The following is a 16,231-nucleotide window of genomic DNA, read 5'->3' as shown; positions in this document are numbered from 1 at the left end:
TTTTTATTAGTTTGAGGCTAATTACTTTATAATATTGTAGTGGTTTTTGTCATACATTGACTTGAATTAGCCATGGATTTATGTATTCCCCATCCCGATCCCCCCTCCCACCTCCCTGTCTACCCAATCCCTCTGAGTCTTCCCAGTGCACCAGGCCCGAGCACTTGTCTCATGCATCCAATCTGGGCTGGTGATCTGTTTCACCCTAGATAATATACATGTTTCGAAGCTGTTCTCTCGAAACATCCCACCCTCGCCTTCTCCCACAGAGTCCAAAAGTCTGTTCTGTACATCTGTGTCTTTTTTTCTGTTTTGCATATAGGGTTATCGTTACCATCTTTCTAAATTCCATATATATGTGTTAGTATACTGTATTGGTCTTTATCTTTCTGGCTTACTTCACTCTGTATAATGGGCTCCAGTTTCATCCATCTCATTAGAACTGATTCAAATGAATTCTTTTTAATGGCTGGGTAATATTCCATGGTGTATATGTACCACAGCTTCCTTATCCATTCATCTGCTGATGGGCATCTAGGTTGCTTCCATGTCCTGGCTATTATAAACAGTGCTGCGATGAACATTGGGGTGCACGTGTCTCTTTCAGATCTGGTTTCCTCGGTGTGTATGCCCAGAAGTGGGATTGCTGGGTCATATGGCAGTTCTATTTCCAGTTTTTTAAGAAATCTCCACACTGTTCTCCATAGTGGCTATACTAGTTTGCATTCCCACCAACAGTGTAAGAGGGTTCCCTTTTCTCCACACCCTCTCCAGAATTTATTGCTTGTAGACTTTTGGATAGCAGCCATCTGACTGGCGTGTAATGGTACCTTACTGTGGTTTTGATTTGCATTTCTCTGATGATGAGTGATGTTGAGCATCTTTTCATGTGTTTGTTAGCCATCTGTATGTCGTCTTTGGAGAAATGTCTGTTTAGTTCTTTGGCCCATTTTTTGATTGGTTGATCTTTAATTTTAAGGACTTGCAGGTGTTTTCTTTGTGGCCTAGAATATTCTTAAATGTACCATGGAGATTCAAAAAGAATGTGAGTGATCTCCTTTGACACAGTATTAAGTTTTATATATATACATTAGGAATTCTCCTGGCAAGAATACTGGAGTGGGTAACCGTTCCCTTCTCCAGGGGATCTGCCCAACCCAGGGATCAAACCCAGGTCTCCTACATTGCAGGTGGATTCTTAACTGAACTCCAGGGAAGCCCATACGTTAGGTAATCTATCCTGTTAAAACCCCTACTATCCCTTGATCATTTTTATCTTTTTTTTTCTCTGTCAAAGTTTGAGAGAGAAAAATTTAAGTTTCCAACTACTATTGTGGTTTTGGTAATTCCCTTCTATGTCTCTTGATATTGTATCTTATGTGTCTTGGTATTGTTATTCAGTACATAAAAGTTCACTATAGTTATTGTCTAAAGTATCAGTTATCAACATAAAATAATCTTTCACTTTAACTCAGTATTCACCTTATAATCTCCTTATCAGATTATTGTACCACTTTACACCGTTTGTATATATAATGTATATTTTCTCACTCCTTTATTTTTTAATTCATTTTGAATGGGTCTCATAAAAATTCTAAAGATATATTTAAAAATTTTAATTAACATTTAAGACTTTGTCATCTGGTAAGTTTAACCTCTTCACATTTCATGCTTTTGTCCAATATTTCTGCCATCCTATTTTTCCTCTCTTTTAATGCTTTCCCATTACTTTCCATTTTCTTTTCTTGTTGTTGTTACGTTGGAAATTTTCTCTTTGCTTTTTATTCCACTGAATTGAAGTTTATACAGTGCAATCCCCTTTATATAGTTGTTAGTATTTGAGCCAATACTGTTTCAACCATATTAAGAATAAAATGAAAAAAAATAAAAAATAAAAAAAAATAAAAAAAAAAAAAAGAATAAAATGGTATTTATAGCCTATTTTGAAATGCAGCCATGTTTTAAGAGAGATTCAGTTAGTTTACAGGCTGATTCTTTGGTGATATCGTGATAATATTTTTTATTCTGGCTTATTTCTTAGAAAATCAAATTTGAGAATTAAGGACTAAATGGCAGAAAAAGATGCATGCACATGGGGTGTATATGTGTTCTTTACCTTATATTTTAAAATATTTTCCTTTCTTTTCTGAGCTTCACTTATGGTTGTTTCAGGCTATAACTTTTTTTCTTTACAATTCAGTTCCCCTAAAGAGCATATGTTACCTTCCATGTGGGCTTTCCCTATCAGAAACTGAAAGGAGAAATGATGTTAACAGTCTTACATTTCTGTTATATTTAACAGTATGCAAAATGTGTGTTAACATGCATTATTCCAGGTAAACTACACAAAAAGCCCTAGATGTTGTTATTCCTATTTTCTAGATAATAAAACTCAAGCTCAGTAAAGTTTAATACTTGTCCCAAGATCCCAAGATACTGAAACCCACAATTAACAACATAGAGGCTGACTTAAGGGTGAAGCAAATCTGAAAGTCACACCCAAATCATTCTAACTCCAAATCCCAAATGTCCTTTAGCTACAGCCTAGGTAGACTTAGGGTGCAGCTGACCCCTGGAGAGTGTGGAGCTGTCCCTTGAAGATAACCAGCCCACTGCCTGGCACAAGGGAGGGGCTGAGTTCCTGTTTGCTGATTCAAGGTGTTAGAATCATCATCCCCTTCAATGCTGGGTGGGCTTGTTCCTCTGCATGTCCAGCAGGTGGCGCTGTGTAGCCAAGAAGCTGTATTACTTCCCTTTAGTTAAACTGTTAGGTTCCATACAGGTCCTGAGAATTTCAAAAGCAGTCTATTAAAAATAGAGGCCAATAAAGGAGATACATTTAAAAATCAATGGCTAAATATATATACATATCTATATACGTATATATATATATACATGATATTTATAAATAAAAACATTTAAATAGTTTGTCATAATTCTTTTTCAACAACCAAAAAACCCATATGTAAAAAATTTAAGCATGATCTACATTAACCAGCCAATCCAAAGCAAATTGTGATTTTAAGTAAACTGAAAAAAAATCAGTTTAATAATTGTTTAGTTGACTTTGGGGAGCCTTCACACGTCCTCTTGAGTGTGGTATCTGCTTTGGATCTGAAGGCCTTTTGTAGAGTACGTTGTACTTTGTCCACCCCTATGTGGGGGCTGGTAGGCAGCATGCCCCTTGGGGACACCATGAGCTCCTCTTCTTGAGGACAGAGATCACATGTTGCTCATCTTCATGTACAACATCTTGTCCCATCAGTGTGAGTGGATTAAAAGTCCAAACCTGTAACTCTGGTCCAATATGGTTTTAAGAGGTGGCAAGCCATGTAACACTGAAAGAGGAGTATTCTTGTCCTAATTAGTGGGTCATAGGATGACATGGAGGGAGACTAAGGGAAGGGACTGGAAGCTGTCCCTACCCGTCTGGATATAGCACACGAGCCATGTGGTTGTGTGTGTTTATTGCTCCACTGACTGCTCCAGTTGGACTTGCAGACTCATTCATGTTTGATCACTGTTATCCACTCCTCTTTTAATTCTCTGTTATGCTTGGGTGGGAAAGGGACCTAGGTGAGGGAAAGATTTTACTAAATACCATTTAAACCCCTAATCACTTACTATGAGATTTTAAAATGCATTTTATGCTGTCCCGAAGATTATTACAGAGTCAACTAAGTATTCATCACTTCCTGAGTGTTGAGAACTGTGGTCAAAAGACATATAAAACCTCTGTGATCAAAGGAAACATAAGAAGTATTTCCTTCTTCTTGAAGTATATAGGCATGCTTAGGTATTAGAGCGTATTATACCTGTAGTCATTAGGGTTCAGCGCAAGACAGCACTCACGAAAGTGTTGAGATTTTTGATAGATTTGTTGTAGCGGTTTGGATAGGGAGGAAGTGCCACCATTACTAGACTGTTAAGTGTCAACCACTGTACTGGATAAATTTTAGTAATTTTTTTTTAAGTACCAAAAACTACCATGAGATAACTCATTATCTCCATCTTATAGAAAAGGAAACTGAGGCTTAGAAAGTTTAAGCTACTTGTACAGGTCACAGACCTGATTTGTACAGATCAGATCCAAATCCTAATCTCCTGTGACCCACTCAGACTGTGTATGATCTCCCCACCTTTCTCCAAGACCATTCAGAATGGGCTGGTAAGATCAGCAAGTCTTCATGGCAGGGCTGTGGCTTGAGTTTAGAGTGTGCCATATAAGAACTGGTAGGTGGTAGGAGGCAGATGTGTCTGTGTTAGTCAGCATCCCAGAAGGAAAGACATGGGAGACACAAGTGGTAATTAAAGAAAGTTTAACAGAGGGGCTGTTTACAGAGGTGTGGCAAGGTTACAAGAGTCAGTAAGGGGACATGAGGTGCTGGAAAGGATTCCCACCTCCAGGCCTGAAGAGACAGGAGAGGGAATGGCATGGCGTGAGGCCAGCGTGACTGGAGAAGAGATGCTCCCAGCAGCTGTGGCCACAGTGAGAGGGTCCTGCCAAACTGCATCCAGGTAGTGAGGGAGAGGGCGGAGGGGGAAACCCAACTCCTGGGCCCCCCGATCTCCTGTCCTGCCTCCTGTTGACTGAATGCAGGGGAGCCCAGTGGTGCGGTCTGTAGGGGTCAGCCGTGAGGCGCAGAGTAGAGCAGAGAAGAATGGAGAATTGATCTGAGAACAAAGGGCCTGCCCATCCTATTGTGGGGAGAGTGAGCAGCAGCCCACAGCAGGGGATGAGAAGCTCCAGGTGGCCTCTGCTGGGGGCATCAGGCTCACTGGTGTGGAGAGTGTTTCGGGAGGTGGTGGGAAGTGAAGTTGCAGGGCACGCTGGAAGTCCCATGTGTCAAGATCAGAGATGCCCGATCTTAATCTGATATTCAGTAGTAAGCCAGTTCTGTTTCACATAAGCCAATGTTAATTTATTTCTTTTATAAGCCAGAGAACTGGGGAGGAACCCTGGAGGAATGATGAAGGGAAGGAAGGCAGGATGGCTATCAGCGTGTCCACTGGGATGGTGTGAGCGAGTGTGCCAGGTCCTTTGCACAGTTCATTTGGCTTATTCTGTCTTGCAGTGACCTATGGGATGATGAGCTCCAGTGTGTACTACTACACCCGGATCATGTCACAACTCTTCCTGGACACCCCAGTGTCCAAAACGGAGAAAACTAACTTTAAAACTCTTTCTTCAATGGAAGACTTCTGGAAGGTATTTGCAAATGACCTCTTTATCATTGAAAATCGTTCATTTGGCTTCATAAATTCAGTTCAGTGGTGTCTACAGATCCAGCTATGCACTTAACACTGGGTGAGATGCTCTAAGTTATGGTGAGTTGTTAGCACTTCCATTGAGAACCTTGCATGTACCTTGTCTCATACCTTACCTTATTTAACCCCCATTGTAACCTAATAAGATAGGTACAAAAATCATGTCCCAGATTGTAAATGAAGAAACTAACATGCAGTGTTTACATGTGGCTAAGAAGAATGGACTTCTCTCTAGTGTGGACTTCCTCACCCTAGGTTGTCATTCATTCAGTCATTCATGATGCAGTAAATATCTGTTGAGTATCTCCTAGGATATAAGGCCCATGAGGGCAGAATTTGATTGTTTTGTCTTGTCTTACTTCTGTTTTTGTCTCTTGTTGATGGTGGCATGTACCCCTGAACAGGGATTCATGTGCCTAGTACAAGGCAGGCACATTCTTTCAAAGATCTCTAATGTAAAATTCAATCCAGCCCCTCCCCAAATTGTCACAAATTCCAACATTAACATTAGAGGATAAGCAATGAGCGATATCATAGGAAAAATATTAAACTGATCTCAAAGATATATACAGAATCTAATATGGGGAGGGAATTTGGAGAGAAAATGCTTGTTACCTCCTGGGGAAATAGTTTCTAACATTCTTCTTAAACTCTGGCGTCACAGCTGTTATTTTAAAGATAGAGGAACAGGATCACAAGAACCAGAGTACACTAAATAATGCCTAAAAATTCTTGGAATCAAAAAATCACATATATAAATCTTCCCCATCTCAAGAAAGCAACGCATTCCATCTCAGTTGACCATCTGATAAAGATAAGATACTGAGAAACAGCTGGGTTTGTCATCCCTAGAGGCAAACTAATAAGAGATACCTCACATATACACAGTTCTGTGATGATGAATGCCAAACTCTAAAAACGGAGAGGAGGAAGAGGTGGTGGGCGGTTAGAGAGTTCACAGTATGACAGAAAACTCCAGACAATTTAAAGATCCACCAGAAAGCAGGCTGGTAATCAAAGCGATAATCTTTTTTCTCTGCAATGATAATGAACCATGATTACTGTGTGGGATGCTGTTTTAATAAGGGAAAGTGAAATTGATGATGGTTATAGATTTATGCAAATGACACCATCCCCCCCAGCCTTTAGAACTCGGGTAAAAATCCAAGTTATTATTTATGAAGTGCCCACTCTGCCAGGTATAGCAACCACACAAAAGATAGATATTACAGGGACTTTCCTGGTAGTCCAGTGGTTGGGACTTCACACTTCCACTGCAGAGTGCGCAAGTCTGATCCCTGGTCGAGGAACTAAGATCCCACGTGCCACATAATGTGGCCAAAAAATAAAATTAAAAAAAAAGATAGATATTACAGACGCTCAAGTCCTCGCAGCTAGCAATTAAATGGTGGAACACGACTGGAGCAAGATCCAGTTTTTCTGACAGCAAAACCCACCCTTGTCACTCTACCCTATTCACAGAGTTGTCAAACTATGGGTCACACAAGCATTCCAGGAAGAAACAAGGCAGCCTCTGAGCTTGAAGCTTTTCAAAAACATTGCCTTTGCTTTCAGTTCGCAGAAGGTGCCTTGTTGGATGGGCTGTACTGGAAGATGCAGCCCAGCAACAAAACGGAAGCCGACAACCGAAGCTTCATCTACTATGAGAACCTCCTGTTAGGGGTACCACGTATACGGCAACTCAGAGTCAGAAATGGATCCTGTTCCATCCCCCTGGACTTGAGAGATGAGATTAAAGAGTGCTATGATGTCTACTCCGTCAGCAGTGAAGACCGGGCTCCATTCGGTCCTAGAAATGGAACTGCGTAAGTGTCTGTGACTGAGGACCTGGGCCCTGGCTTCTCATGGACATTCATTCCGTCATTCTCTGACCCCTTCACCAAGGAGAATATGCCTTTAATGCTTATATTTAAGGCTGTGGCCAAACTTTGGCTTCTGAAGTTTTCTTTACTTTTTACATGCTTCAGCTTCCACATACATATTTTTCAAAAGAGTTAATTATTGACCACATCCCCACAGGCACAAAGCTACCTGGGCCTTCAGAGGTTTCTTTTAAGATGCCGGGATCCTATGTTTATAGTTCCAGTGCCATGGTTCACTGGGTTGTTACTAGGAAGTTCTTTTGATACAGAAATTCTTTTTTATTAGCTGTTAGAAACAAATTTGTGTTCAGAGTACAATTATTTAAAGTGTATAATAAGTTTTTGAGGCCGTTTTTCTGTTTAGTTTAAAACCTGTCTTCAAATGTGTGTTTATGATTTTGAGTCCATATCTACGTTGTATATATTTGCAGGGATTTTTTAGTGCTCTTTGATAACCATACTTAAAACATCTTGTGTATTAAGGGAGTGCAGTCATTATTTCTAGAATTATTACAAAAAGTGAGAAGAGCTCTTGGGCTGTCCCAAGGTGGATCTCTTGGGTCATGGGCCCTGGGTAAGTCACTATGGTTAGAATTTTCTCCTAAGCTTTAATTAAACTCTTTCAGTTTATCTAGATCCCTTTGTTGGGAACTAAGACACCAGAATCCATATTAGTTGACACATATGAGGGCAAACACCTTTTCGATAACCATGTTCTTTGTTATCCAGTGCACACCCTCTTTAATGCCCCGGCCTGTAAGAAACAAACTCACTACACATCAGATGTAGAGAAAAGGGACTGAATCCTCAAAACACAATTTTTCCAGGTGGTGACAAATGAGTTTGTTCTCTAATGCTTCATTTTCTAGTTCCTGCAAAACACAAGCATGAGTTTAAACTGTGGCTCCTTATATTATTTATTTATTTATTCTTATCTCATATTTTATTTCATGTCATTGGTAAGAGAGATGTATGCAACCTCTAGTCCGTGCCAGATGCTATTTAAAAAGTGAATTCCTGCATTATCTCCTTTACTTTTCACAGAACAACTTTGAAATAGGTGTCAGCTCCACTTTATAGATGAAAAGATGGAGGCTCACTTACGCAAAGTGTTTCTTCTAGTAAATGGAATCATGCTAGGATCTAACCAGCTTGACTCCAAAGCCCATGTTTCTTCTGTGATACCACATTGCTTCTTCCATATTAATTATGTTACTCTGGTCGCTGCTTGTTGCCCTAAGCTTTCTGTCAGAATTCAAGCTTCTTGATGGCAGGGACTCTGTTTTGTTCAACCAGTATATTTCCAAAGCTTTGAACAGTACCTAGAACATCCAAAATGTTCAGTAAATACCTGTTGGATACACAGTGAATTAGTGATTTTCTATGCAGGGTGGGCTAATGAAGGGATCCTTCCTGTGTGTAGTTCGAAACCATCCCTGGTCCTGCCAGAATCTGAGTTATTCCCATTTCTCCTTCCCTTCATCACCATACTTCTTGAAAGAAGAGTCTTCACGGCTTCCTCCTTTTCATTACCATTGATTCACACCTTAACGCTTAAGCCTTTGCTTTTGACATCTCTCTTGGAAGCTACTAGTGGGTTTGTTCTATTTGCCGATCCACGGATCCATTACCAGCCTAATCCTCATCAACCCCTCTGCGGGATACGGTCTTGTTGATTGCTTGTTCTTTTGACTTTGGTGAGTGATAGTGAAATAGAGTTTCTCTTAATTCTACAACCCCCTTCCTCTCTCTTATTTCCAGGTTCTATATTCAGATATCTATCTTTTCTTTCTTTATACTCTCTCCTTTGATATTCAGATGGCTCCCATTCTCATCTCTGTTTGATGATTCATTGTTTCTTCCACAAATATACTGAGTGTTAACATGCGCCAGGCATGTTCCCAGTGAATTCTCCCTTTTCTAGGAATGCCCTTGGTGCTGGCTGGAGTGAAAAAGCAGCAGTAAACACAACAGAAGCACACGCGTGTCTTGGCACTGCCAACATTCGAGTGATAGAAGATGAGTCTGCATGCCCCCTGTAGCTCCTGTAGTTCAAAATGCCCCAAACTGAGCTCATCACTTTCTTGTTGGAGCTGAACGCCCTCCTGTACGTGCCACCACTATCTTTGAATTGTCCAAAAAGAGACTCAAGTCATTTTTCAGAGGTCTCCTCTCACTTGCCCCAACTTCCAGATCAGTGCCAGGTTCTGTTGACTGCCATGGCCCTTTTCCTTCCCACCTAGTTCAGGCCTCGTCACCTCTTGGTTCTTGTAGGGACAGCTGACTCAGCTGTGTTGGGGTCCCCGGGACGACCCCCAGGTTCAACAAGCTGCTTGAAGAGCTCCCTGGATTCAGCTTATATTCACAGCTGAGGTTTATTGCAGTGAAAGGATAGATGGAAAAGCAGAGAAAGGGATAGGCACCTGGGGCCGAGACTGGAGGAAACCAGGTGTAGTCTGCGAAGGTTGTCTCCCAGCGGAGTCGCACGGGGCATGCGTCCTTCCTCCAGGAACACATGGGGACAATTCATAGGAAACGTTGTCTGTTCAAGATGCTCATCAGAGAGTTGGTGCCTGTCCTCTTTTACTGGGTACTGGTCACACAGGCAGGCTCTGCCTGGCACATCCTCAAATCCCAGACTCCCAGAAGAAAAGCAGGCATGCAGCATAAGCCATCTTGTTTGTATAGAAGCCTCGGTACCTCAAGCCACTGTTTCTGGTCAGAGAAAGTTTTTTATCAGTGTAGGGAGCTATTTATCACCTAAATTCCATATACCAACTGAGGACCAACCTGGCAAGTAGGGCTTTTTAAGAAAAGGTGGTCTAAGACCCACTATATTGACTCTTTTCTGCCCATGAATTCTCTGTTCCTCACCACTTCAGGCTTGTCCTCACCTCAGCCCCCAGAGTAACCCTGTTCTGTGCCTCCCAGAAACCTTCTCTTTGGTGACCCTGTGAGGCCTGCCCCTCACTCCCTGACCACAGTCTATCTTTCAGCCTTCTCTTCTTCATCATATGGGAGCCAAACCAAACTACTTAGCAGATACCTTGTACTTCCTTGGCTCTGCCAGGCTCAGGCTTAAAAATACCATCCCCAACTCCCTGTGTAAGTCTGAATCCTGCTTACCTTCCACAGCCTATGTTCAACATGTTTTCTTCCCAAATCTTTCTCTCATTCATGTTTCTCTTCATCATTGAAGCTTCAAAGAAGGCTAGCTTCCCTCAGATTGGTCCAGGCAATCTCTCTATGCTGCTTCTTTGGTTCTTATTATCTGCTACCTTGCAATTTCATGGTTTAATTACAACTTTTCTCTCCCTACTTATTATAAATGGGGGAGAGAAAGGATCTTGGTTCGTCTTTCTATCCTCATTAATGCCAAAGGATCATCTGCTTCCTGAGAGCCTCTGTAAATGTCTGTGGATTAAATTCCCAATGCTCTGTGGAGTCTCACTTAGTTCGGTGGCTGCCAGTGGCATTTGATGAATTTGTACCTGTTTTGGCTGCAATTTTGGGGAGGCCTTGGGTCATCTAGTCCCAGAGTTACCCTGGGAAGGCAACCATATCAGCTGAGGACTAAAAGAATAGACCTCTGAATACAGAAAGTTCTGGGATAGGTTTCTGACTTTACTGTAAAAACATTTGAGACAAGAGCTGACCTCACTAAGCCTCAGGGCCCTTATTCCTAGAAGGGGGATAATAGCTATGCCAGAATTATGTAAGAAAACACAAAGCACAGTGGAAAGCACATTACCCAGCTTGATGAGACTTGCATTTATTTTTTATCAATACCTATTCTGTCTTACCAGGAACCAGTTGTCTCTGTAATTGCTCCAAGTGTTCCATTGATTTTACCTGTTTGTTTTGTTTTTTAATTAGTTGGATCTACACAAGTGAAAAAGACTTGAATGGGAGTAGCCACTGGGGAATGATTGCAACTTATAGTGGAGCTGGTTATTACCTGGATTTGTCAAGAACGAGAGAGGAAACAGCCACTCAAGTTGCTAACCTCAAGAAAAATGTCTGGCTGGACCGAGGAACCAGAGCAATTTTTATTGACTTTTCAGTGTACAACGCCAATATTAACCTGTTCTGCGTGATCAGGTGTGTATGAAGGGCACTCATTCCTTCTGCTTGTGTATTTGTAAATACATCCTAGTCTGGATTTTAAGTCAGAAAACCATTGCCTGCAGTTGTCTGCATGAGAGTGTCAAGGATCAGAACTAATAACAAGGAGATGAAAACCAAAAGCTTATTGGGATGGGGACATTTAGGGGAAAGGAGTTAGGTTCCCTGAATATTGCAAGTTAGGAAGAACCTTAAGTCGGGTCCAAGTTCATCCCAAAGCTAGAACTTTCTCAGATAAAGCACTGTGTTTTGCTAGCATTTATCCTTTCCCATTATGAAGATGCTCTGTTACCAAGGAGCCCTGGCATCAAATCTTGTCTCACTTTCCTGAGTTTCCCACTCTCATACGATGCGCCTGCTACCAGAACATAAGCCCAGTAGTCAAGGGCTATGCCTGGGTTGAGCAGGATACCTAGGTATCTGCTCACACTTAAAAAGATTTACCAAAGACACATAAAGTTCCTTCTACCCATTCTGTGATGTCACCATCATGACCACTCTGCTGATAGTGAGGAAACTAACAAAAGATCTCACTGGCTTGTTTGGACCTCTCATCCATTCATTCAACAAACCTTTATTAGACACTTAGTATATGCCAGGCACTGTTCAAGTCTTTTGGCCTGCATCAGTGAACAGAATAAATTTCCCTGTCCTTGTAGAGTTAGCATTCAATCAGGAGGAGATAATAAATGATAAACAATAAACAAAATAAACAAATAGCATGTTAGAAGGTAGTGTACTATAAAAAAGCAGAACTCTGGAGATTCAGCATCCACCCATTTTAATCCTCCTTGTGAACATGGTGGCAACATCCAGACACTGCCAACATGAATTACTTCCGCATACGTTTGTTTGTCTGTGTTGTGTGCTCAATCACTCAGCTATGTCCGACTCTTGCGACCCCACCAGGCTCCTCTGTCCTTGGGATTTTCCAGGCAAGAATACTGGAGCAGGTTGCCATTTCCTATTTCAGGGGGTCTTCCCAACCCAGATCGACCCACATCTCTTGAGTCTCCTGCCTTAGGAGGCAGATTCTTTACCACTGCGCCATCTGGGAAGCCCTGCACATATGTTTACCCACCACATCATAAGGATAAATTGTTGTAGTAGCTTTATTTTTGAGACTAAACTCAAACTCTACATTATATAGCCAAGTGGATTTTCCCAGTCTTTATATCTAACAACTTTTATCACGTTAAATCACATTGTGATTTACATTAAATCAAGTAACAGATATTACTAGAAAGGAATGAACATTTGCTGCAATTATTACTGAACATCGCCTAATGATTCTAGTGAACACAGAAAGAGGATAAACACAAGCAAGCAACTCTGGTTGACATTTAAGGAAATAACATATATATAGAAAGTATAAATGAATATGTCTCACTTCCTCCCCATACTTCAAGAGCGAATATTGTCAAGACAGTTGCTTCAGTTTTCTGCATTGTTGCCTCAGTGTCTGGAGGGGTTGACCATGCAGAACCACAACGGGCAGAGAGAGATGACTCAGCACACAGGCCACTTCCTGCCCTTGCGAGTTTACACTGAGGCTGTCACAAGGCTCTTCATTTCAGTATTGCTCTCTGGTTTGTGGTTCTCACCCCTATTCTCTAGCACATCAAATAGGAAGGAAACAGGATACTGATACTACGAAGGAAGGAAAATGTTTCACGCTTCTTTGACCAATTCTAATTTGCTATAGTCCCTGCATGTACTTGAGTGTTGCTCATGCTTGAACCTTAGATACTCAGGTTCTAGAGGTCCTGTCCCGTCTATCCTGTAATGGGACAGATAGTTATGCCTAATAGCAGATTGGACGTCTTTTAAAAAAATCTTAAAGTTAAGGGTCTAGAGAGTCTATTTCTAGTGTGAAGGGAAATTATACTATTAAGTGAATCATTTAACCTTCTCACTGTGACACCTGCAAAGGTGAATTTGACAAGAAGCATCTTCATTTCAATTATGATAAAGCACTAAAGACCAGGGCCTTCAGTGTGAATGTAAAAACATATGTTACTATTTCAGACAATCAGACATTTACTAAGCACCAATTCACTATAAGGTTCTAGGAAGTTCCAATAGCAGAAAGGTTTTCCTAGGCAAATATTTGATGCTGATTCACCAGATGCATGAATGAGAAACTCGGTCCCTATCTTTATCTGTATACAAAATAGACATCCTACTTCTCAGCTGGGCCATAGGTGTTTTGAAAGATGACACAAACTTCTTATGTTCTTCATTGCCCAGTTGAATGACTTACATTTAATAGAAGTCTGAGAAAGGCTTGTTTGATTAATTTCTGCATTTAAAAAACAATTATACAGCATTCTGAGTAGTATGAATACCAGAAAGGTAAATGGGAGACTGAGGAGAAATAATCTCTTTGGTCTGGGAGGATTTGGGAAGACAAGATTTGTTCTTCTTGTGACACAGAATTCTATAAGGAGGGGGTTACTGGCTGTGATAAGAACATTTTGTCACTTGTTTGGAGTGACTTGTGGTGGTCATCCCAAACTAGGATGACTAGGGCTTCCCAGGTGATGCTAATGATAAAGATCCCACCTACCTATGCAGGAGATGCAAGAGTTGCAGGTTTGATCCCTGATTTGGGAAGATCCCTTGGAGTAGGAAATGGCAACCCACACCAGTATTCTTGCCTGGAAAATCCCATGGACAAAGGAGCCTGGTGGGCTACAGTCCATAGGGTTGCAAAGAGACACGATTGAGCACACACACACAATTGGGGTGACTTGTGGTTGCAATTTTATTACCTTCTAGTGCAGGGACAGAGTAGATGATGTTCTTCCCTGACTGCATCCATGGGTTGTTATTGATGTTATTGTTTTAATTGTTCTTATCACAATGCAGGTTACTGATCGAATTCCCAGCAACAGGAGGTGTGATTCCATCTTGGCAATTTCAGCCTGTAAAGCTGATCCGCTATGTTACAACTTTTGATTTCTTCCTGGCAGCCTGTGAGATTATCTTTTGTTTCTTTATCCTTTACTATGTGGTGGAAGAAATATTGGAAATTCGCATTCACAAGCTACACTATTTCAGGAGTTTCTGGAATTGTCTGGATGTTGTGATCATCGTGGTAGGTTGGAGAACAACACCAAATCTCCTCTCTGTTATAGAAACATGTTAGAGTCTCTGCTGTCCTCACTATTGTGGATCTTTATATTCCTGAAGGAGAGTCTAAAGTTCTCCTCCGTAATAACAGCTTCAGTGTTCCTAATTGTCTCATTTTGCATGAGTAACCCTTCTGCATATGAAGTGGAGAGGCATTTACAATAGGCTGTCGTTTGGCCACACTAATAATAAGAATAGCTTAGTAATTCATATTTGGCTTTGGCATGCCATATGAGATGTGGGAGAGAAAACAATGTTTTGTTTATTCTGTTTTGGTAGTGGTGTAATAGGTACATTTGCAAAATCATACACATCATAGAATTTTAAATGTTTGGATAAAAATAAATACAGAATTCTAACACTTTATTATCACTTGTGTAGGAGTTTTAATATTTTCTTTCTTGTTGATATCATGGAAGTTGAGGCTAGTTTTTTGGCTCAGCAGCCACAGAATTTTGCAAGTATTTTCTTGGAAACTTGCTTCCCTATGCTATTGTTGTTATTTTTTTTAACTCTTAGTACTGACAAGACAACAATTCAGACAGTGTGCTTTTTTAAGTTCAGGAAACAGTTACTGGAACTCTACTTCTCCTTTGAAACCATTTCTGACCCTGTAGAAATAGGGCATGCTTTCTGTGAAGCTTATATCCAAAAAAGAAAATTCTTCTGTAGATAGAGCTGAGAATCTCAAAACTCAGAGTCACATAATGACCCAAACTCTCATAAATTCTCTTTCTTCCCTTTACTCTCTCATTCTCTATTTTGAAGGAAGAGTCTCAAGGAAATTCAGTGTCTTTCTATGATATGATATTAATGGGCTTCCCTGGTGACTCAGCTAATAAAGAATCCGCCTGCATTGCGGGAGACCTGGGTTTGATCCCTGGGTTGGGAAGATCCCCTGGAGAAGGGAAAGGCCACCCACTCCAGTATTCTGGCCTAGAGAATTCCATGGACTGTATAGTCCATGGGATCACAAAGAGTCGGACATGACTAACTGACTTTCACTTCACTTTACTTCCATACTTTTATAAACATTTGCCCTGGGCAGAGCTAAAACAAAGGGTACCTAGTGAGAGTTGATAAAAGTTATTTTTAGCTTCAGTCAGTCAGCCATTTTTTTTCAGCTAAGTCTATGCAGAAAACACTTATCTGTGTATTCTAAAAAGCTCAAAGGAAATATTCCTACCACCAATGCTAAAAATACTAGGTTAAGACTGGAACTCCTTTACAGAGAAGAAAAGGAAGGTGGTGAGGTGGTCGTTTTCATCTGTGGCTGGCAGCCAGTCAGGTCTTGACTCTAATACAATCACCAAGGCAGCCACCCCCGGAAGGGCTGATGAAGTGGTCTGTGATCATGAGAAAAGAAAGAGAATGAACAGCAAAGGTCACGGCACTTGCCACAGCCCAGCTGCCATGGATTCAAGATCTACGTGAGGGCCAGACATTTATGGTTGACCGTTAGCACTTTCCACACATACATGTTCGTCCAGTGATGATGGGATGCAAGTAGGGCCCAGTATTCCCCTCAAACCTGGCTTTATAGCCCAGAACCAAAGCAGATATGAAGAATTGTATGGTTGTGAGTTAAAGGACAGAAACAGGCAAGGGGGACCTCTGGGCTACATCTTCCCACTGCAAGCCTTCTCAAGCCCTCCATCATTCCCACCATCTAAGACCAAGCTCCTTCTTTCTTCTCGTGAGCACTCCTTTTAATACGTCTCGATTCACCCTTCACCTGTGTTGTATGATGTCAGCTTCATCGAAGGTTTTTGTACTATTTGTCTTTGTGTGTTTATTTGCTCTTGAACCAGAGTTTAAGT

At 41.1% G+C, this 16,231-nt stretch overlaps 1 protein-coding gene across 1 annotated transcript in view; it reads left to right on the top strand.

Annotated features, from left to right (window-relative positions):
• Positions 1 to 16,231, top strand: part of PKD2 (polycystin 2, transient receptor potential cation channel) — a 58,560-nt gene that overhangs the window by 24,398 nt on the left and 17,931 nt on the right. The window contains exons 3-6 of the mRNA XM_043870960.1: positions 5,076 to 5,209; positions 6,844 to 7,094; positions 11,028 to 11,252; positions 14,148 to 14,376. Coding sequence (XP_043726895.1) covers positions 5,076 to 5,209; positions 6,844 to 7,094; positions 11,028 to 11,252; positions 14,148 to 14,376 — 839 coding nt within the window. The remainder of the gene's footprint in view (positions 1 to 5,075; positions 5,210 to 6,843; positions 7,095 to 11,027; positions 11,253 to 14,147; positions 14,377 to 16,231) is intronic.

This window comes from Cervus elaphus, chromosome 17, assembly GCF_910594005.1.
Source record: "Cervus elaphus chromosome 17, mCerEla1.1, whole genome shotgun sequence".
NCBI classification, from domain to species: Eukaryota; Metazoa; Chordata; class Mammalia; order Artiodactyla; family Cervidae; genus Cervus; species Cervus elaphus.
This window is presented reverse-complemented; position numbering and strand designations above follow the sequence as displayed.